Genomic DNA, 24,093 nt, shown 5'->3' with positions numbered 1-24,093 from the left:
GATGATCAACCAAGAATAGAGATATGAGGTGGCATCGTCATAAAGTCGATGGTTGAGCAAGGATAAGTATAGGTGTAGAGTTGTATCTCTATAGAGTCGATGTCAGGTAACAAACTAGCCTCCTGGTAAGCTAAGATTAAGGAAATAATACTAACGAATATTATGTTATTATTATAGTTACATCAGTTATTATTTAGGTTGGTTGAGATTTAGGAAGATATTGATGATTATCTTTAACATTATTATGTATATATGTAATATTTGTAACTGATTCATCTACTATAAATAAGAATATTACTCTCATGGTCAGGGAAGATTGTTTTTGACCTAAGCAAGTCTTAAACTAGAATTAAAAATATTTCTTTCTTTTTGTTTTTAAGTTAAAAATTATTTGGCACTTTTCTTTACCAGAACATTAAGTAATCCTATTGGTATTAAATTTTTTATTACAATATGATTTTTAATAAAAAAGAATTAACTTCTTAACCAGTATTTTAAGCAATACCTTGTTTTATATTTCTTCAAATCTTACATACAAGTAAATTCAATAACCCCAAAAGAATTACATTCATAAAAAGAAGTTAGTAATATTTATATCGTATTTAACCCTGTCTTGCAACTTGATATAAAGAAATCAGAGTCTCATTAAAAGTAATTTTTAATTAAATGAAAACATTTTAAAGATAATTCCATTAAAAAAAAGTAAAGTTAGTGACTAATAAAAGTCAACAACACGTTCATATCTAAATTATTTTACAAAAACAAAATGATACTACTTTATTAAAAGTGATAACAATTTACGTTTAACTTTTCTTTTCTCAACAACAAGCTGTTATGTATTTTGTAGATTAATAAAATACGAAAAAAAATTAAAAATATATGATGATAATATGTTTAAAACTTAGGTGATAAAATTACAAAAATAATCATATATTTTAAACAAAATTTAAATATGAATTCATTGTATAAGGAAAACTTATCTAACTTTTTATTAACCAATCAAACAACGTCGTGTAACGGATCTTTCTTCAACAAACCTCTTCCATGTGCAAGAACACACTTTTAATTCATTCACACCACAATTCATTATCAAAAGAGACAAAATGGTTAATACAAAATTAATAATGTCTCTTTACGTATCAAACAGGTTCCAAGTAAAACATGTCAGCCACATTTTTTTTTTCGAATAGATTATAACAATAATAAATTTTTCTGGATGATAAACTTATTCATTCTTGCACTAATTTTAGGTTTTAGAAATGTGAAGATTATAGTGATGAAATGATTGGTTCAGCTTTTCATTCATTATTTCCAGACAAACAGTATCTTCAGTAAATCTTGTCGCTTTCATGTTTCACGCCTCTTTTAAATTTAAACAAAAAATAATGTGAGAACAGTATAACATGTAATTATGTCTTTTTCTTTTCTTTACTAAATGAAATTCATTTAGGATTATTAGACAAGTAAGCTGTATTTATCTTTGGTAGATTTTTCAAAAGAAAAGTACGACATAAATTATAACAGCAAAAATTAGTGTGTCTCAATAAGGTAATTTAAAATAATAATTTATTTACATGTTACGCTTTTTTTCTTTGGGTTTTCCTCTTTTTATTTTTGTTCTTCTTCTCTTTCTTACACTTTCAACACTTCCTTTAGGAGTAAAACTCAGTTTGCCGCTCATCCCTATTTACAGTGTCTCTTTATCTATTGAATGTTGCTGCGTATAGGAGAGATTCATTGGCCAAAATTAGTTCTTTATATTTATCCCAAAAGTCATGGATCAAATTTAACTAATACATTTGTTTTTATTTACTAAATCATATTTGTTTTCTTTCTTTCTTTTTTGACATTAAGTTGTTTTTGACCTTGAGACTGCTTGATGTCAAAAACATTGTATGCTCACTGAAAATTAAAATTAACGGTTATATATATATATATATATATATATATATATATATATATATATATATTTAATTTTTTAATTTTCAGTGAAAATTGAAATTAATTTTTTATGCTTTGATCCGATGTAGTCTCATAATTTTAGAAATGTGTGAATTTAGTTCTTTTAACCAATTTTTGTTAAGTTTATTTAACGTTTCAAACTTGTTTCATTATATTTTCTTAGCTAACATGGTGTCAAACAGTGTAAACAATTCAAATATTATCATGAAATACATTTAAAACATCAAATAAACTCAACAAAAATTGGTTAAAATGATTAAATTTATGCACTTCTAATTTTTGGAAACTAAATTTGACCAAAGTTTTGAATTGGAACTAATTTCAATTGACTAAGTTAAGGAACAAAAAACATATTTAACCCTCAAATTAATTGAAATGCCACCTTCTTCATGTCCAAAGTTATTCATGACACCAAATGGATTTGCACTTTGCCAAATAAAACTCGATAATGGTTATCCAACTTGTCTCGACTCAACTAACTCAGACTCCCTTAACTTAACCAGGTCGAGGCAAACTTGGCTTGAACTAGCTTGACTTAGTCTTGAACGGCCTATGAAGAATAACTTGTGCCTAGCCCAACTCAATTGAGTGTGGGTTGACTTCCACTTAAATGAACGTGGACCCATTCTGACTTCACTAAATATGGGTTTGCCTCAACTCATCTTGACTTTGGCCCAAGTTGACTCAGCTAAATTCACCTTGTATGACCAACTCAACTCAACTTGACCAGGTTTCAATTGACTTGACTAGGTATGGCTAATTCAAAATGATTCGAGCTTGGGAAGACTCGGCTCGATATGGAACAACTTGGTCTCGAACGAACTAGGTCAGATTTGGTTTTAATCAAACTAGGACCAACCTGGGCCTAGCCCAACTACATTGAACATGGGTTGACTCATACTTGAATGAACATGGACCTGTCCCAACTTGATTAAATGTTGGATTTGCTAAAATTGGCTTAACCTGGGTTTAAACTAACTTTACTTGACATGTGCCTGAACTAACTCAACTTGACTTGGATTTGAGTTGACTCAACTTAGCCTATGCCAAGGCAAACTTGACTTGACCTAGCATCGATCCAATTTTTCTTGATATGTGTCTAGTCAACTCAACTTAACTAGGACCCAGGCTACTCGGCTCAAGTTAGATTCAGATTGACTTGACTCGACCTGATCCAAACTTGGCTTGACTTTTACTTAAAAGGACCAGACCTGACTTTGGATAAGCCTAACTTAGTATTGTCTTACTTGGACCTGACCCGGTTTAAGATTTTATGATATGAAAATAATATTTAACATAAATTCAAAAAAAGTTTTACAAAAATAAAATAAAACTTTCTTGAAAACTCTAACATCAATCAAGTTCGACTACAAAATATTATCAAAATTAATATTTTTGTAGTTCTTAATAATTATTTGACACTTAAAAAGTTTTTTGAATTTGATAGTAATTAAAATATTTTATACAAACAAACAAATTAAAATTCCATAAATTTAAATTGTCTTATTTAAATAAAATATTTAAAAATAAAATAACTTAAAATTAGAAGGATTCAAATTTAATGCATTCAAATGTCTTATAAATTATAAAATTTCCAAGGTAAATAAATTTTAGGTTTAGGGTATATAAATTTATAAGATTAAGCATGATATTTTGTATATTATGGATTTCTTAGCTTGTATGGTCATTATATTTTTGTTGATAAAATGGTGTGAAGATTAATTATTTTGCCGACAACCAGCTAACCTCTCTACATGCTTACCTAATTTATATCCATAGACTAACCCAATTCCTTTTTCATAACAAATTTGGTTTGATTTGACTTACAACTCATTCCACGATGCGTATGTGGGATTATTGGTGATGATAAGACCAATTAATATTATTACCACGATTTTCTCTTTGATTATTATTGGAAGATTATGAACAAAGGTTTCAAATTTTTATAACAATATATATAACATGCTTTCTGTGACAACTCCCGATTTTCAGTTCATACCATCTGTGTAGGATTCAATCTTGACGCATTCTGTTTTAATAAATATAATCAACTTTGTAAATTTAGTTTCAGTTGAAATTAATTTTGAAATTAAGCGGCTCATATTTAATTTGTTTTTAAATAAAAACAAATAACAATAAAATTCAGTATCAATTTTTGAATAATAATTTGTGAACATTAAAATGTTGTTTACAACGTAGGAGAAAGAAAGAGTGTGTTTGATTCTGATGATTTTCTAACGCAAAATCAGTTTACTACGTGTTTTCAGGAATGTAAAATCATCTTCTCAAAAGCCAATTAAACATAACACTAACCTAGCTAAAACCACATTAACAACTTTTTGATCACCCACCAAATTTAAAGAAGCACATCCTTAGTTAATTTTGTGTCCATTGAATAACAAAACATTGCATGAATATTTGATGTATTACCCTGTGTTTGTGTGTGTGATAAAAAAAGAAGAAAAAAAAAGAAAAACTTTGATGAACAGATCAATCCCTTTTATCTCTCTTGTTCACCAACCAACTTGGTTTAAGGCAAATTTGTATGAGGTTGCTCATTGAAAGGGTTCAATGGAAGCAACAACATGTAGCACCTCATCACAGATCGTTCTAAAATAACCAGAAATATATATCAACAAAACTTGTAGATAGACAGAGTTTTCCATCTCCCTACTTTAGATTTCAACTCAGATTGGCATGCATTGATTCAACATCTCTTAGTTCCAAAATCCAAGCTGAAAGAATGATTTTCCTCATCACGGCCATAGTAATTTAGTTGTTTCATTCTCATACACCACAACCCAGCCCTCTTGCTTCCGAGCCTTTCATGATTCGTAGCCTTTTGCAAGAAGTCATAAACATGCTGCAGAAAAATAAAATAAGTTTATCAGAAAAAAAAAAAAAAACAAATCGTGTTGCCCTAAGATGAAACTTACTTACAAATAAGTAGAAATATGATTTTCTCAAAAGTTTAAATGAGAAAGTTTCATTTCTGGAAAAATATATTCTTATTTTCTTCGTCTGAAACATTTACACAAACAGCATAGAGACAACACACCAGACACATGAACAAAAGAGAGTGGGGGAACTTACTCCCATGGAACATCTCCAACTAGCATCCAGTCACCATCCTTGTCTTCATATGTAGGAGCATATTCAGACCCCTTATAACCCTCTCTTTCAGAGTACTCACCTGATCCAACAAAACCCAGTTCAGGTTATTTTCATTCAAGCTTGTCTCATTCACCACACCACAACACAACAACAAAAGAAGACAACAATGAAAATTGGTGTCTCACCTATGGCCAACTTGAACATGGTTTCTAAAGCTTTGAGTAGTTCAGGATATCCCCTGTAGACTTTCAAGTCAATCTTTCTGAGGTAAGGTGCTCCATCCATGCTCACTTTCACAAAGATCCCATCCCCCTCACCCTCCACACTGTTCTTCCTGTAGGATCTGATTGGTGGCCACCCTACTATCTTTGCCCTGCAATCCCAATAATAAGCACATTCAATCCATTAACTCAAAACTCAGATCCAAACAACACAACAAAAGTTCTTAACAAACCAATTCCAACCTATTCTTCTATTTCTTCATGTTTTAAATACAAAAGAACTATAACAATTTCATACTTATCACAGAAAGATTAGCAGAAACGGCAGATTCAGAGTTATGAAAAAAAAGGAGCATGAGCATGATTCTTGAAAGGTAATTTGGTTAACATACTTGGGTGGAGGGGCTGAAACAGTCTCCACGTGTTGTTGGTGATGTGAGGCCTTGGAAATGGAAACAGAGTCTTGAGAAGTTTCACGCACTTGCCTTTTGTTGTTTCTGATAACAACATGTGTATGCAGGTTCTTGTCTTCCTTTTCCTCTGTCCCTGGCAACCCTAATCTAAGTTCCGTTGCCTTGAGGTTCAGATCACTCTCAAATACCACTCTGCTTTCCATCTTTCTCTGTGATCACAATTTCCCACCACCAAAATATATTCCAAATCTTAATACTCTTTGCAAGTTGCAGCCTTCAGAGTTGCAGTGCCAGTATGTAAATGTAAGAAAGTTGAAATTGGAAGCCTATTTTATAGCAAAGTTGGAATAAAGGATGTGTGGTCGTGGGGGTGCATTGTTTTTTTCTAAAGAAAAAGACTAGTACCGAATTTTTATATATCTTTTTTAACTAATCTAATTTTTAAACGAGAAAAAAAAATTAATAGGTTTTTTCTTTCACGATTATCAAAAGAAAATCAAATTTGTTGTTAAGAAATAAAAAGAAAAATTAAGATTAGACTCAATGAGATGTAAAAAAACGTTATACAACTTAGAAAATGTGTTTTTCTTTTTCTTTTTCAACATAACGTGTCGGTAGCAGTCACAGAGGCTTTAAAGGAACATGTCCCCCTAGTTGGAGGACAAACGTGGGACACACTCACCCACCCTTTGGTCGGGTTGGGAGTGGATGGACGGTTGCGATGTGTTCGGGGGACAAATCGGAATAAGGAGCGTTGATTTGAAGGAAGCAGCGCATGTGAATGGAGGGACCTTTGTGAGGGTTGGTCATCGTGCGGTAAGAACCACTCATGTGGGGCTGCTAATAGTCTGCTATATCCCTAAAATAATATATATAAAACATAAATCCCTATTTTAATTTTAAAATTAAAAAATCGACTTAGTTTCAAATGTGTGTATATAGATGCTAGGATTTTTAGCTTTTGGGTTTATAACATAATATCAAAATAATAAATATAATTATAAAATATTTTCACAAAATTTAAGATAATATAATAGTAGATGACAAAATTAAGGCCTATTACTACAGTCTGGAGGGTTAAAATTTGTAGCTACAAATATTAAGTTTTTATGAGAAATCTAAACACTTTGCTTAGGAAAAAAATGTGAAATCATAGTTTATATATATATATATATATATATATATATATATATATATATATATATATATATATATATATATTCATGCATCATAGGTTCATGACCCTTTTCCAACTTGAGCCTCCAAATGTATAAGGCAAAGTTTGGAATAAGCTAACAAAATATTTTAAAAGCTAGCAGATGCTACAACCCAATGTTACTTTTTGAGATTAATAGTTACTAAAATGAAACTGTTATTAATTAGGTGATCCAAGTTTTGATTTATAATTTTCTTTTATACCTTAAAAAGTTAGAAATGATTATGCTTTCTCTTACTGAAATGGATAATTTTGATAGAACATTTTTTAATAAATTTTAAAACTAGTTTTTTATCTCTATCATTATTTAATATATATATATATATATATATGTATAATTCAATATGTGTATCTTAAAAAAAAAAAACTATACATGTCACATATACACTAGTCAATAAAATGGTTTCTTGACCAATTATTTAATTTTTTTTGACAAATATCACGTCGTATTGTTATATAATATTAGAGATAAATCAACGATTTTGACATTAAAAAAATTTAATTTTTTTTTTAAATCAAAATTAAAATTGCTTACTTTTAACCATTTTAAAAATATTAACTTCTAAATTATTTAAGTCTGTATGAATCCAAAATAAGTTATCACCCCTGGCAATGGGAACATAACGGGAGTGAGTACTTAACATTTAGAAAATTAATATTTTTATAACCAAAATAACTATTTGACATTATATTATAATAATACGATAATATAACAAAATTCTTGAAGAAATTCAATTGAGCGAAAAAACTATTGAAACCAAAACGAATTGAATGTGTAATAAAGGACCAAATTACAAGCCTATAACACTTGGAGTTTTTGCATGTGTTGGTTATATTTATTTCTTTAGTTTTTTAATAAGCATAATTATTACTAATTCCTTATGATATTTTAGGTTTTATAACATAAAATTATTTCATTTTAAATGAAATATAAGAAGAGAAAAAAATAATTTTTTTATAAAGTGAAATACTAATTCTAATTAGAGGTCAGTAACTATATATTTTGATTGTGTGATGTAATTAATAATTTTGTTAAATTCCTTTTAAAAAATAGAGCGTATTAAAATAATACTTATTGAATTTAATAAATTTAGTTGGTTAAGTGATGATGATTTGAAAATTGTTATATAGTATACTGTAATGCTTGTTGTTTTCATTGCTTATATTTATTTTTATCTTTTATAAATGGATTTATTAATAATTATTTATAATGTTTAAGATTTTGTAACGTGTCGATTTAAATAAAATTATATAATTCTAAATGAGATAAAAAGAAGAGATTTTTTTTTCTAATGGAGTGAAATACTAATTCTAAATAGAGATAAGTAATCATATATTTTTATTGCGTGATGTAATTGACAATATTATTCACTTCACTTTTAAAACAATCCATGTTTATATTTAAATAAAAATATGTAATAAAATATATTTTTATTATTTTTCTGGTCATATTATTCGTTAAATGTAAATATTATTTAATTTAAAGTATTTATTGTAATTTTTTAATATTACGAATAAAGGTATATGTTATATAAGGGAGATCTCACAAGTAGAAGGCAGATTAAGAGCATTAATTCTAAGGAAGCATACCATGTGAATGGAAAAGCTAGGGCATAGAATATATTAATTGAATTAAACTATTTGAATTAAATTGTATAATGATTTCAATAAACTTAATTGTTCTGTGGTTTAAGTAGATTAAGCAAAAGTTAATTACTCTAAATTGTGGTTTTCATTTGGTTACGCACGCAGTCTCTCATATTTTGAATTTTGAAGTTGAATTGCGATTGTATAGAGAAGAAAGTAGCATAGGGAATCATAGTTGGCATCTGATGGGAAGATGATAGTCGCTGTCATGATGTTGGAACCACATGCCGTGATGTATTTGGTTGGTTATTAATTAAGTATCGTCATTTCCCAAACTCCTATCGGATAACATTTTTTCTTTTTCAATTTCTCAAACAAACATATTTTGTTGGCGTTTCATGATTTAATTATACTAAGATAAAAAAATAAATAAAATCAATAAATATATTTATATATCCTTAATTAATAATTTTTAACTAACCCATAAATATTTTTCTTTATAAAATTTAATTACTTAGAAATATTATTTTTTATTTTTCGTTATACTTTTTTCTATTTTTTCTCTTCTTCTTTTATGATTCAATGAGATTTATTTACAGAAATTCTTTGGTACTAAAGTTAATAAGACATAAATGAGATGAGAAAACAAAAATCTTAATGTAAAACTGATGAGATCCAAATTTTTATATAAGATAATTTTAGTGTGTTTAACATCGTACAGAAAACATAAAGTTTAGCGAATATATATATATATATATATATATATATATATATATATATATATATATATATATATATATATATATATATATATATATATAAGTTATTTGAGTTATGTCATAAGTCATGAGTGGTTTAGTAATTTAAATGAGACGGAATGAATATTAGAATGGGTAAGGGACAAGGACGGGATGGGTATGTACATCTCCATGTCTGCTCCATACTCAATTGAAAAAAATGGATATTACATATATTGAGTCAATACGAGGATTTTCCATAAAAATAAAGACAAGTTTGGATAATACTCACGAAGTAAGTTTATTTGACATCCTTATTTTCAAGACTAAATGAGAAATTATCATATCTTAAGACACATCTAAGCCCATAACAAACTCTATATATAGAATCTAAACTAAGGAAATAACAAAAAAAATTGTTAAAACAAACAAGCTTAATAAATGTTTGCACTAAATGCTCGCATCACTATAAGACGATCTTTAGCTCCCTTCCACTAGATCACCTTTTATTCCTTTCCATAAGACAAATTCACTCTCTAACTTAGTTTTTTAGTACATAATTTGTTGCACATGATTTAGAGTCATTCCTCACAATTCTCCACCTAAATTCCAAATAATCGAAGAGTTCTTAGAATTATCTTCCTTTGTCTCAAATGAAAAATTAATTTTCCTTAAGCACCATCTGAACATCGATCCTTGCATGAATTTCATCAATACATGTGCATAATTCTCTCTCGAGACAATTTTCTAGTTTCTTTCTCCTTAGTTTTAATAATGCCTCGTACGAAGTGCAATTTAACATTCATGTGCTTTGTCCTCTCTTAGTAAATTTGATGATCAACTGTATGAATGACACTTGATTATCATGATAAATAGTCACACGATCCTGCACAATTTCTACTCTCCAGTCATCCCGTTCAACCATAAGGCTTCATTTACCCCCTTTGTGAGCATGATATACTCTGCTTGGATAATAGATAAAGCCAACACTGATTGCAAATTGGATTTATAACAAGCTACAATTCCAAACCATGTAAAAAAATTCATAGAAAGGGACCTTTTGGTATAAAAATTCTCTATATAATTAACATCTACAAACCCCTTAACATTAGCTTTATCATGGGTAGATTGTTAATATAATATACTAAAGGATATTATCCAATTTAGATACATCAATACCCACTTCTAAGCCTCCTAATGAGCATGTCCATGATCTTTCATGTACATACTAACCACACTAATAACATGAGCCATATTTGATCTCCTACAGACCATCCATACATGATGCTTCCTACTTCATTAGCATATTAAGCAACCTTCACCTCCCTCCTTTCCTTCTTTGTACTAGGAGCTTGGACAATTGAGAACTTTGTGTAGTGTCCCAAAGTTGTTTATACAATTTTAAATTTATATCTCCTAAGCCTTTCAATCACCTTTTGTAAGTTTTCCTACTGAGACATACACAATATCTCAACTGTTTGATCCCTTTTATATCTTCAGCCCCAATATACGCCTCGTGAGACTAAGATCCTTCATTTCAAACTTCAAGGTCAATTTTTCTTCAAGTTCCTCCAACTCATTTTATGACTTTTTGTAAGAATATTATTTACATATAAAAGCAAGAACACCACATACTTTTCTTCTCTTTTAAGGATGTAGGCTATCATAACCACTCATTCAGAACCATATCTACCTTAGGAAGTCATCAAATCTTTTATATACTACATTGGACTCTATTTCAAGCCATATAATTATTTCTTCAAGAGACACACATTCCCTTCCTTCTCAATAAATTCTTCATATAGTTGCATGTAGACGATTTACTTTAAGATTTCATGTAGAAAAATTATCTTTACGTGTCTTTTTGTTTCAACACCAAATTGTACTAGTTAATAATAAACATCAATATCCTTTTTGAATATTATTTTACCATAATTGAAAATATCTCCTTATAGAATACCTCCTCTACTTATGTAAAACTTTTGGCACCAATCCAACCTTGAACCTCTATCTCACTACAATTGGTTATTCCTCTTCAATGGAAGCCAATACTAACATTTTGCACCTTTTATAGCCTTCAATAAGCTTTTAGGCTTTGAACGGTCTATCTTCCCGGCCATTATCAAAGCATAACTAATAAGTTCAACGTATCCAAACCTCCATGTATGTTTGATTGTTCTCCCTCTCTATCATGCGTAAGGTAAAAGTCGGAGTCAAAAATGAATACAACTGTGGGAGAATTCACCCCTTCTAATTTTCCATAATTATAATCTTCATCACTATCATCTATATACAATTAAACAATTACAAAGAATAAAATCGAAGAAAAAAAAATCTTAATTACATTAATTGAACAACCCTTAAAAAATCAAATTCTAATTAAAAGTATAAATAATTGTTTCCTTACGAAAATTGTTGATGTTTACACTTTTGAATATTAGATGATGTAATAAAAACTTTCTGAAATATTGGACAAAAATTTGATATAGTTTTTTTCTTGAATTTTCCAATTTAAGCTCCCAAGCAAGTGTTTTTTTTTTTTTAAATAATAATGACGCAATGCTTCTGACTTCGTACTTGGATAAAAAATTGCACCATATGTAAGTATGACAGTATATTCATTCAATATTTATTATATTTAACAAAAACATTAAAATTTTCAAATTAGTAAAAAATACACTTGGGAGTAGGATAACTTGTGGTGGAAATAAAGTTAGTGATATCATAAAAGGTATAAATTTTTCCAATCCTCCCCATTCTTTCTTTGAAAGACAATATTAATAAGATTCATCCATCAAGTTCAAGCTTCTAAAAACAGTCTTTAATATTTAAGCCAAGTTTAATGTACAGTGATTCAAGCTTCTAAAAACAGTCTTTAATATTTAAGCCAAGTTTAATGTACAGTGAGTTTTGTATCATTTTGTAGGGGCATCAAAAAATAATCCATTTTATGTATTAATATCACTAAACTTTTCAAGAAATATGTTGAATTCCACCATTGTAAATTGTAGTCTCTAAACTTATTACATATTTGATATTATTTATATTTTGGTCTACAACATTAATAATCACCTCTAAACCTACATTAATAATCACCTCTAAACCTTCATGATAATTGAATTCAAGATTTATGCGCAATTTGGAGAACATCATCAATAGTATTATTCAAATTAATAAGGACATTTTTTTTCTCTTACCTCCATCTTTTATATATTCATTAATTCATTAATTTTATTAGATATTTGTAAGGCCCCCATTTTATTTCTGCCCTACAGTTAGTGGGCTGCCCTTGTAAGTGGGCCTAAGGCCGACTCAACGTATAAAGTCCTTAGGTCTGCCCTAATTCCACACTCACTCTCACTTTGCTGAAACAGATCTCCCAAACCTTTGAGCAGCCGCAATCACCTCAGCTAGGGTTCAATCTTTGGTCTCCGCCGCGCTTGTTTAAACCAGTTTCGCCCCGCGTAAGTTGTTTCCGCCCCATACCTCTTTGTTAGCACTGTTATTTCAGATTTCCTATTGGGACCGCACTAGGTAGCTTCGTTTCATAATATTCTTTTGTTTCCAGCTCGTTAAACTACTCTAGGAGCTGCTGTGGTCTTTGTTCGTGCCCAAAAACCCAAATGTTAGCCTTTTTCCAGGTACGGGAAGTTAGGGTTTGAGCTAGGTTGTTTGTTTCCTGTCGTTCCTTGAGTTTGCGAACTGTTTGCATGGATTAAATCGTTGTTCTGGATGTGTGGGCTGTTTTGTGTGTTTGGTTGGGCGAGATGATGAATCTGTTGCAGGTGAATCTAGGGCGAGAACTGATAATCTCGCCCAGGCGAGTCGGATTCGCCTAAGCGAGCCTGACGAAGGCTCGCCTAAACCCCTTTGCGCGAAAGGTCGCCCAGGCGACCTGCTCGAACTTTTGAGCGAGTGAACATCTCGCCCAGGCGAGAGGGGTCTCGCCTAAGCGAGATCCCGTGATGTTCCCTGAGTGCTCCATCGAACCCTCGCCTAGGCGAAGGGGGGGCTCGCCTGAGCGAAACACTTCAGCCTGAGCGAGGGGTTGGGCGAGGCAGTACGCTGTTTGGGTGCTTGTTTATTCTTGGATGATTGATATTGGCTTCAGTGTGAATTGTATGATGAGAAACCTGTATATAATGGAATATTATGTGTACTTGGCATGAATTATAAATTGTGTATGACGGGTTGGATATGAAATTGGCACGTGAAATGAATGAGTGGTGTGGAACTAAAGGAACATGGTATTAATATGAGATGAGGCCCTAGACTCATGGGGTGGTGATGATCAGAGGTATGGATTCAAAATATGATGCGTATGAGGAATTAACCTCAAGGGTTGGTATGGAATTGTAAACATGATTTTGATGTTCTCCTACTGTTGTTTTATGCATGTTGGTCCGTGTCAGCGTGTAATTCCTTGGGGTCTCTAGGTGAGACCTCCGGGGCTACGCTTCAGTGGTCGGGACGTAATCCCATGGCCCCTGTTAGTGGGTGTCCATGGTGGTGCCCCATCTGTATAACTAGGTAAGGATTCAAGGTAAGGTTGCATCCTGACACTCTGAGGAGCCAGTTAGTCTCACCTAGAGCGGACTGACTCCTATGGTGAGAGTAGCAGGAGGCCTGAAATCCAGTAAGGGCTAACCTTGTGGTGAGAAATATTTGATTCATCGTAACACTTGTATTACATAGCTCAGGATCGAGCAGCTCAGGGTCGAGCAGAGGCATCCACCACAAGTGCAAGCATCCGCTGAATCCGACCAAGTTATATATATATCCGGATGAATCGAGTCGAGTCGTAGTGTATTGAATGAAGAGTCATAACATGCTTGACTGTTACATGGATATGAGATGATGATAATGTATTTGACTGTATGATGTATGTGTGTTGGCTCTAGCTTACCCGTTTTGTTGCATGGTTGTGTTGTATGTGGCTGTTCTTTCTTGCGATGATCATCAATTTGATTGATGGGAGCAGATGGGCGAGATTCTCGTGGTCAACAAGGGAACGACGATTCTGCAGCTTAGCCATTTGGGCTGGATTCCATATTTCTTTCCTTCATGCTTTCTTTAGGGCTATGACCCCTGTATTCGTGGTTATTACATTGTAAACTTTTAGTTAGACCGTTATCCTGCTTTTGTTGACATTGTGGTGTGCCTAGTTTTGTAGGGGTGATGTTGAGAATCCTAGAGCTACGTTGTTATTCTATCTTATGTGTGGCGTTTCCTTTAATTGCGTTTATAAATTAAATGGGACGTTACAATATTAAAAAATAGGAAAAGATAAAAGTTGATAAATGTACTCTTAATTTCTAAATAAAATTGGTAAAACGAATTTTTTGAATATATTCTCTGATGAATTTGAGGAAGTAGATGAGAATGAATTTAAATGGATATGAATAAATTTGTGTGAATGATTTTTTTATATATTTTTTGAAGGGATTCGTAGATGACGATGAACACAATTTTATTAAAATTTGTTAAAATTTTTGAATAATTTGTATAAATAAAAAAAAGTTCAATAAATTAAAATTATAAGATTATCCGCTTTTTTTTCTTTCACTCACAAATCAACGGACGAGAACATTAATTATATCCCAAATTCATGTATGCACTATGATCATAGCATACAAAACAACATTAGTGTTAAATTCATGAATAAGAAATTAAGAAAATCCTTAAGGTAAGAAAGGAATAGATATGCTTCATTTATAGAATAATATTTTTTATATCTTTCTTCAAATCACTATCTATAGAACACTGTCCAAAATATTTTGATTCCTCTTATACGGCACTAGATGATTCATAGGATTAAACATGATGCATTTTAAAATAAAGAGATTAAAAATGGAAAGACAGAAAAGTAAGAATAAAAATCCGCTGGTATAATTTATTGAAGAGTTTCATTCTTATAACGTAGGATTTTTGTGTAAAAGAAAAAAAAAAAAGGGTGTGGAGGGTTTAGGCAGGGTTGCCCAGGTGATATAAAAGGAGAGGGTTTTCTAACTAGGGTTTAAGCCTTCATTCCATTTCTCACGCTTCCTCTTTCACTCTGTTCTTATCATGTGGACACTCCGTCGAGCTTCACTTCGTCTCAGGTAACCAACCAATTCACTCTCTTTCATTCAGACACAGATTCTCCACCATCATATGATTAATGTTTAATCCTACTGCACACTGCCTGATTGTATCAAATTATGTGAACTAGGGTTATCACTGCGATTAGGCTAATGATTCTCCCAAACTGTTGGTTTAATTTTTGTTTATGCATCTGCTTCTGATTAGTTTATGCTTGTTTTTTATTGTGGTAGGAGTCAAGGGCTTAATGCGGGAGCTATCCGTGCTTCTTGTGCCAATTTAGTGCCTACCACTTGTGTTGAAAATGAGGGTGAGGGTGGTATACACCAGTCTCGTAACATCTCCTACGGTAGATTTCTGCCAGCCGATGTGCTTTGCTCCACGGACCTTTCTTCCCTGAATTTTGCTGTGGGCTGGCGCGGGCTTTCCTCGCAAGCCGATGCTAGCAGCACGAAAGAGGATGATGGTGAGCTGGAGGGTGGGAGTAATGATGAATCTGACGCAGACTTGTCTGATGGGGACGAGGAAGGTGAAAAACTAAATGATGCTCTGGAGTTATCTGATGATGAGACTGATCCAACCAAGAAACAATCACCAGGTAGATATACTCAATCGGAACTATTCAAGGAAATTGTAAAAGCTCCGGGTTTGTCGGTTGATTCTGCTCTCAATAAGTGGGTCGAACAAGGGAAAGAACTAGGTCGGAAGGAGGTCTTGTTGGCTGTGCGCAATCTTCGGAAGCGTAAAATGTATGGGAGGGCTTTCCAGGTAAATTTGTGAAACTTTTATATGCCATCAATTTATCCAGTTAAACGTTTCAAATATTTTTCGGACAAATTTAGGTTGCCGTTGGTGTTTCAAGTTTATTGCTTGACATTTTTCACCCAGTCTGCTTATCATTCCCTGTTTACACCCTTGTGTTGTGACAGTTTGCAAATCTTTTTCTTACATCACTCTGTATTCTGCTACTAACAGGAAGTTTTAAATATTTTTAATTTTGAATAGTTCTTTTAAGCACCTACACACATTGTGAACACAAAGTAGCTACCAAGCTCAATATCAAGTTTTAGTGTATTATGGTAGTGAATGCTGGAGGAAAAGTTGGCGTGGTATAAGTGAGTACATTAATATGATTGTGTAGTCGTACAAGAAAGCATAGGATATGGACTGTTAGGATGCAAGTAGATATTGCTGTGACACTCATCAATGAAAAAATGATAGAGGTGATTTGAATGTCTAAAGGTCCGTGAGTCTCGCAGTGGAAGTATTTCTGGGAATTTAATTTTAGTTGAACACAGTGCTATCATCTGATCTTGCAGCCAATCTCATATAATGAGAAAAGGATATTATTTTTTATGCTCCCATGTGCACACCCTTGTGTGTGTGTGTATACATATATATATATATATATATATATATATATATATATATATATATTAAATATTACATATCCCGTTAATTAGTAATCTTGTGGCATTGACCAGTATTATCCATAACATAAATTACTGTTATGTGTGTGTGTGTATATATATATATATATATATATATATATATATATATATATATATATATTGTAGATCTATAATCTCATTATGGAAATCATCCCCACACTGTGCCATCCTGCTACTGCAGTTTTTTGTCAGTTGCTGTTTCTCAAATTTAGAAGGGAAGAATTTCTTTATTTCTCACATATAATTATTAGGTTAGCTGACCTATATTTATACATGTGTTCTGAGATAAAAATTGAATTAAAAAATAAAACAGTAAACAATTCTAGGGAGAATAAATCCCTATAGTTGTGGGATTTTATTCTTGTTACAATCTCCTAATATTAAATTCAGAATCAAATCTAACCAAACAAACTGAATAAAAGGTAAATATAAATTTCCCTCAATAAAGCTTAAATTCACGGCATACTTCTTGACACTCCCCTCAAGTTTTGTGAATAAATATTTTTCATTCCCAGCTTGGATACAATTCCTTCAAATGTGATACTATTTAGACTTTTAGTAAGACTATCTGCAAGTTGATCTTGTGTAGACACAAAAGGAGTACAAATCAACCCACTGCCTAGTTTCTCCTTAATGAAATGCCTATCCACTTCAACTTGTTCAGTCCTATCATGTTGCATTGGATTATGAACTATACTAATGGCAGGTTTATTGTCGCAATATAGTTTCATAGGTTTTTCCCATCTTCAAATCATTTAATATAATCTTTAGCAAAGAAGTTCACATATTCCTTGAGCCATGGCTCTAAATTCTGCTTCGACACTTGATCTAGCCACTACATTCTGTTTTTTGCTTTTCTTGGTCACCAAATTTCCACCAAGAAATGTGCAGTATCCGGTGGTTGATCTCCTGTCCACAATTGACCCAACATAGTCTGCATCCGTATATGATTTGATACTTAGGCTCTTGTTTCTCTTGAACAGTATCCCTCTCGTCGGAGTACCTTTTATGTACTGAACAATTCTGAAGACAATATGTAGATGTGCTTCCTTTGGTTTGTGCATAAATTGATTTACTAGGCTAACAGCAAAAGCATGTCTGGCCTAGTATGGGATAAGTAGATAAGCTTGCCCACAAGTCTCTGTTACATTCCTTTATCCACAACCACATCCTCCTTTGTACTTCCTAATTTTATATTTGGATCAATTGGAGTTTTTGCTGGTTTACATGCTGTTCTGCCTGTTTACTTGAACAAATCAGTGACATTTTTGTTGAGATATAAAGATTCCTTTTTTAGAATAGGCTACGTCAATTCCCAAAAAATACTTAAGTTTTCTTAGTATCTTTAATTCAAATTCTGCTGCAAGACATTCCCTTAGCTTCTACGGCTCTCTCTTGTCATCCCTGATTACGATAATATCGTCTATATAAACCAGCAAAATCGTTACCTCCCCTAAAACTGAATGTTTGAAAGAAAGAGTATGGTGTCCTTGATTTTGTTTATAACCCAAACTCGTCATCACATTGGAGATTCTACCAAACCATGCTTTGGGAGATTGTTTTAATCCAGATAAGGCTTTTTCCAGTTTGCACAGTTCCTGAGGCAGCCATTTCCTCATAACCTGGAGGTAACTCCATGTAAATTTCCTCTTCAGGATCTCTATTTAGGAATGCATTATTCACATCAAATTGGTGTAGGTCCCGATCATTGTTTGCTGCTAATGATAATATGACTCTAACCGTATTGTATTCATATTTGCAATCTGGGCAAAAGTCTCCAAGTAGTCAACTCCATAAGTAATACTCAATACTTTGTGAATCATAACCAAGTTACAATTCCAAGTAGTTTCAATAATTTGAGGAAATCTTGTTCAAAATTGTAAATCAGATTAAGGGCATTTACCCTCAGCCGAAATAAATATCAGGCAAAAACTAAAGCAATAAAGTCTCCTTGTATTCTAAAACAGATCTCATAGATTCAGCACCCAAATTTGGAGCAACTAATTAGACTCCTCATACACAAAAGCCAAAATTTCCAGCAAGTAATCCAAAACCAGAATTCAATTTATCAAAAGGTGTGTACAGAACACCCAAAATGGATTAATGGACAGTGTTAAAACCGGTTGCGAGCATGGAATGTGTTTACAGATAGGTTTAGTCAAGATTGGTAATTGGAAAAGAGTCTTATTTTCAACTGTAGGATTCAAACTTTTGCGAAACACATGCAGACCTCAAAAACTACTACGTATGGATTATTAAATCTGAAACACAAACCATTTGCAGCAGAATAACGTTAGAAATGGAATGCTAGTCTACAAGGCCAAATATTTCCATACAATCAGCAGGAAGATTCTTTTTCTCAAAACTCAGATTAGTGGATAATAGTTTGAAAAACTCATTTCATCTTATATAGTTTAGATATTAATGAAACTATTCAGAGAAAATTATTATTGGCATGCATTCATTGGCTACTTAGAATTGAGCATACCTATGACAGAAAAACTTGTAGAATTTCTTGAACTTATATAGAACTTTTGTAGTTTGCTGCTCCATGCTTTCCAGGACTTTATAACTACGATTAGGACTGGGGAGTAGTTGTGTTTTGCCCATATTGATGAGTTGCAAATCTTTTTAGTGGCACTTTTTTCCTTCAGTTGAATTGCACGGTGTTTTGTTCCATTGATGTGTTCTATGTTGTGGTAATAACTAGTGTATCTGTTTAATTTACGGATTGACATTGATAATGTATAATAACCTTTTTTAAATTTCCAGTTTTCTAATATGATGCTTTATGCTCTAATGTTTATTTTTTTGGAACTGTAGCTCTTTCAGTGGTTAGAGTCGAACAAAAAGCTTGAATTTACTGAGAGAGATTATGTTTCTAAACTCGATTTGATTGCCAAGTTACGTGGCCTCCAAAAGGCAGAAAAATACATTGAGAGTGTTCCAGAATCTTTTAGAGGTGAGCTATTATACCGAACGCTGCTGGCTAACTGCGTTGCTCAGAACAATATGATGGAAACAGAGAGAATATTCAACAAAATGAAGGACTTGGATTTACCACTCACAACATTTACTTGTAACCAGTTGCTGCTTTTGTACAAGAAGTTGGACAAGAAGAAAATAGCTGATGTGTTACTACTGATGGAAAAAGAGAATGTCAAACCTTGTATCTTTACTTACAGAATCTTATTAGACACGAAGGGCCACGCCAATGATATTGCTGGAATGGAGCAAGTATTGGAGACAATGAAGGCGGAAGGGATTGAGCCAGACATCCAAATTCAGACACTCTTGGCAAGACATTATACCTCAGCTGGGCTTAATGAAAAAGCTGAAACTGTACTGAAGGAGATAGAAGGTGAAAACTTGAAAGAAAATCGGTGGGTATGCGCAACTTTAATTCGTCTTTATGCAAATCTGGGAAAGGCCGATGAAGTGGAGAGAATTTGGAAGGTTTGTGAATCAAAGCCTAGGGTTGATGACTGCCTTGCTGCAGTTGAAGCTTGGGGAAAGTTAAAGAAAATTGAAGAAGCTGAAGCAATTTTTGAGAGGGCGTCAAAGAAATGGAAACTTAATGCCAACAACTACTCTGTTCTTCTGATGATATATGCAAATAATAAAATGCTAAAGAAGGGTAAGGATCTGGTTAAGCGAATGACAGATAATGGGTTCGAAATAGGCCCATTGACCTGGAATGCACTTGTAAGATTGTATATCCAAGCAGGTGAAGTCGAAAAGGCAGACTCTATTTTGCAGAAGGCAATCCAACGGTATAAGATGCAACCAATGTTTAGCACCTATATGGCTATTTTAGGGCAGTACGCAAAGAGGGGTGACGTCCATAACTCGGAGAAGATTTTTCATGCAATGAGAAAGTCTGGCTATACATCTCGAATAAGTCAGTTCGAAGCTCTGATACAGGCATATATAAACGCTAAGGTTCCAGCGTATGGTATTAGAGAGAGGATGAAAGCCGATAACTTATTTCCCAACAAATCAGTGGCTAGCCAGTTGGTTCTAGTTGACGCATTTAAGAAAAATGCACTTTCCGATTTACTTGATTGAGAAAATTGGTACATTCGGTATTCTGCGACAGTTGTTTCTACTCTTTCCATGCAACTACTATATTGTTAGTTAGTTGAATTGCATATTGCACAATCCAAGTTTGAATGTTTTATCTTTTACTGCTATTTACATGTTAGATGCACTTTTGTATTTAAGCATATATTAATACTTAGGTCCTGGTTTTATGATTCTATAATGTCCATTGGTTGTGAAGCTTCCTTTTTAATTAGACGCTACAATCTTTTTACCCGTAGGACAACAAGATAGTAGATAAATGTTGTTACTCCCATCCCGCTTGGATGAAATAACATTAACGCTTTTCGTAGTAGTATTTATAGTATCTAGTGGAAAAGAAAAAAATGTTTAATATTAGCATATTCAAACTTGATGGTTCTTTTCGGCCAAGAAATTTTAGTTCAGTTGTTATAAGCTTTCTGCTATCAAATACGACGATTCATTTTCCCGAATTCAAGGAAAAAACAAACTTGTAAGTTTCAGGGATGTTTAGGCAAGCCGAGTTTGACGGCATATGTTGCCTGTATGAGTTGTGGATTAAATTTATTGCCTTGACTATTTATACTTTTGAATACTTATTCATCTCAACAAAGTTTATTATTAGGTTAAACCCTTATGATAAAAACAACAAACAAATAGAACTGAGATTCTGATGAATTTGTGAATATATTAATTCATGCTATGTTAATATAGAAAAACATAACATTACTATCAGCTCTATTAACGAATTAAATATATTTTGAGCTTTGACAATTTGGTAATTTGATTTAGTTTTGGTCTATTAATTTGGTTATTCATTAAAATCTCATTTCACTTATAATCAAATAAATTCTAGGCATCAATCACCTTATATTTAACATCTTATATACTTAATTAATTGGGTTAGGTTGTGAGATACTTATACATAAAATTGCTGGCCACAACAATTATACTTTTGAATTCAAGTTAATACGATGTCTAATGTAATTGTTGTAACGTTTTATTTAAGAGTGAAACTACTAAAGAAGTCCATAATTAATAACATAAAACAGATAAATTCATACACTTATATAATATATTTATACAGTCATAAGAAGGATTTAGTTATACAAACATAAGTAAAAACTTAAGGATTTAACTATTAAGGGTTTCTATCAAAACTTTATACATTTTTTATTTAGTTAACTTAAGCCTCGAACTTAAGACTTCTCCACATCCACTAATGCATTAAGGTCTGCATCATCCCGTGCTCACCATATTGGTGGCCATGATAAAAGAAAAGAGTAGATAAAACAAAGAAAGAAATATACAGGGTAAGTTGAATAAAATGATACAAAATGCATTATAAAATAGTCCATATGCATATAAGTTTCTAATTTAGAATATACCACACAATTACTCTTCTAGACTAAATATTATCTGGATACGTGCACTTATATCAGACTAGTGAAGTTCATAATTCATGATTGTATAATTTTATATTTTTATTATTTTATTATTTTAATCCAAAATTGTATTTATAAAAATATGATGTTATGATTTGAATTCAAAATTAAAAATATATCATAATTTTATATTTTTATCCTAAAAAACATAACACCATCAAAACCTAATATCATTTTCAATTTTGAATTATAATCCTAAAATCATAATTTTATAATTATACAATTTTGAATTAAAGTATTAAAATTATAAAATTATAAAATTTAAGATTATAAACTTTAAAATTATAAATTATAAATTTTTAAAATAATAAATAATAAAATGATATGTGGTGACTATTAGCAAAATGACATGGCAAAATAATAATCATCTCAATCATTCAATACTCACATTCAATTTTAAAAAAAAAAGTTAAAAATGAGATTCAATCGAAAAAATTAGATCATCAAAATTTGTCAAAAACTTAATTGAAAATTTCAAATTTATCAAGTACTTAAAATATAATTAAATCTTATTTAAATAATAATCACGTATAATTTATTTTATTTTTCTTACTTTTTTTTTACATTTTAGTTTTCAATTTTATTGAAAATGGTATAATCACCTAAAATTTCTCACGTATATTTTATTTATTTAGACGAAATTAAGTGTTGATAAAATATAAATAGGTTGTGCATGTGATTAGAACAACCCAAGAAACCAAACATCTTCTTTTTCTTTCTCTAAGTGGCTTGGTCACGACTCCTTCTTCCTTCAAAGACACCTTCAAAGCTTGTTCTTCACCATTGTTCCTTTGAAATTGAGCTTATATAATACTTTTGTAGTTTGCTGCTCCATACTTTCCAGGATTTTATAACTATGAACAGGACTGTGGAGTAGTTTACTGATTGACATTGATAATGTATAATAACATTTTTTATGTTTCCAGTTTTCCAATATGATGCTTTATGCTGTAATGTTTTTGTTGCTGGAACTGTAGTTCTTTCAACATTTACTTGTAACCAGTTTCGAGAATTATGCAACTTGAATATTTTTAACTCTAGGTTTGGAGTATCTTGTGTCTGGAAGGATGTTTATTGAGAAACAACTACTATATCAATATAAAAGAATATTATGTTTTGTTAAGTATAACTATGTAGCCTCACTAATAATAAAGACATCACACTGTACTAAGAAAACATAATTTTAAAAGCAGATATTTTAAAACTTTCTTCTTAGTGCTTTTTCTTTTCAATTTAAAATTCAAACAAAATATATGAAAACCAAATTAGCTTTGCCCGGTAGGTACATGGCAAATATTGATATGGTATCACCTGAAAAGCATAAACGAATGACTCATTAGGATATAAAATTCCCTATATCCCATAATAAAGGGTTTTAGATCTTAATTACTTTCTATTTTAGCAATTGACCAGCATTATTCAGAACCTCTGAACAACCTTTTATACATTTCTAAAAAGCAACATGCTCTCACACTCTCAGTTCTTGACGTACACAACAATTAGCCTCTGTAAAGTCTTTTATGTTCTTAATAAAGTCTTCTATGTTCTTAATTCAGACGTCTTTCCTTCAACTTTGGATATGCAACTTCTTACTTTATCTGCTTTTTCTTAAACAACGAAATCAGGTTTAGAGGAGTGATCATGGAATTTATTTTTGAAGGGTTTTTTTCAATACTGTTGTATTGAGTCGATCTTCTTGAACAAGTTAATCATTCAGCTGAAAAAGAGGCCTCCAGAATTGAATCGAACATTGGATGTTGGAAACTGATAGTTTGTGAAGTGGAAAATATCCTAAAAACACTAT

At 31.7% G+C, this 24,093-nt stretch overlaps 2 protein-coding genes across 2 annotated transcripts; one reads left to right on the top strand and one right to left on the bottom strand.

The window, feature by feature from the left end:
• Window positions 1-4,439: 4,439 nt before the first annotated feature.
• LOC114189923 (auxin-induced protein 22B) lies at window positions 4,440-6,022 on the bottom strand. The gene is made up of 4 exons (XM_028078650.2): window positions 5,690-6,022; window positions 5,262-5,449; window positions 5,056-5,155; window positions 4,440-4,825 (listed from the first exon to the last, which is right to left on the bottom strand). The coding sequence occupies exons 1-4, from the start codon at window positions 5,911-5,913 to the stop codon at window positions 4,750-4,752; spliced, it is 588 nt and encodes a 195-aa protein (XP_027934451.1). The 5' UTR covers window positions 5,914-6,022; the 3' UTR covers window positions 4,440-4,749.
• A 9,157-nt stretch (window positions 6,023-15,179) lies between these two features.
• On the top strand, window positions 15,180-21,046 carry LOC114191591 (pentatricopeptide repeat-containing protein At1g80270, mitochondrial-like). Its single transcript, XM_028080853.2, has 3 exons — window positions 15,180-15,351; window positions 15,565-16,099; window positions 19,606-21,046. The coding sequence occupies exons 1-3, from the start codon at window positions 15,317-15,319 to the stop codon at window positions 20,848-20,850; spliced, it is 1,815 nt and encodes a 604-aa protein (XP_027936654.1). The 5' UTR covers window positions 15,180-15,316; the 3' UTR covers window positions 20,851-21,046.
• The last annotated feature ends 3,047 nt before the right edge of the window (window positions 21,047-24,093 follow it).

Source organism: Vigna unguiculata, chromosome 7 (assembly GCF_037176805.1).
Source record: "Vigna unguiculata cultivar grain cowpea cultivar isolate G323 ecotype 2 chromosome 7, ASM3717680v1, whole genome shotgun sequence".
NCBI lineage: Eukaryota > Viridiplantae > Streptophyta > Magnoliopsida > Fabales > Fabaceae > Vigna > Vigna unguiculata.
This window is presented reverse-complemented; position numbering and strand designations above follow the sequence as displayed.

Bases quoted from the DNA above. Each gene is read 5' to 3' on its own strand.
- LOC114189923 (XM_028078650.2), bottom strand. From the start codon at position 5,913: ATGGAAAGCAGAGTGGTATTTGAGAGTGATCTGAACCTCAAGGCAACG. The intron at 5,450-5,689 runs GTATGTTAACCA...TTGGGATTGCAG, and splicing joins GTTTCAGCCCCTCCACCCAA to GGCAAAGATAGTAGGGTGGC. The intron at 5,156-5,261 runs GTGAGACACCAA...TTGTTGGATCAG, and splicing joins CATGTTCAAGTTGGCCATAG to GTGAGTACTCTGAAAGAGAG.
- LOC114191591 (XM_028080853.2), top strand. From the start codon at position 15,317: ATGTGGACACTCCGTCGAGCTTCACTTCGTCTCAG. The intron at 15,352-15,564 runs GTAACCAACCAA...TTATTGTGGTAG, and splicing joins CGAGCTTCACTTCGTCTCAG to GAGTCAAGGGCTTAATGCGG. The intron at 16,100-19,605 runs GTAAATTTGTGA...TTGGAACTGTAG, and splicing joins TGTATGGGAGGGCTTTCCAG to CTCTTTCAGTGGTTAGAGTC.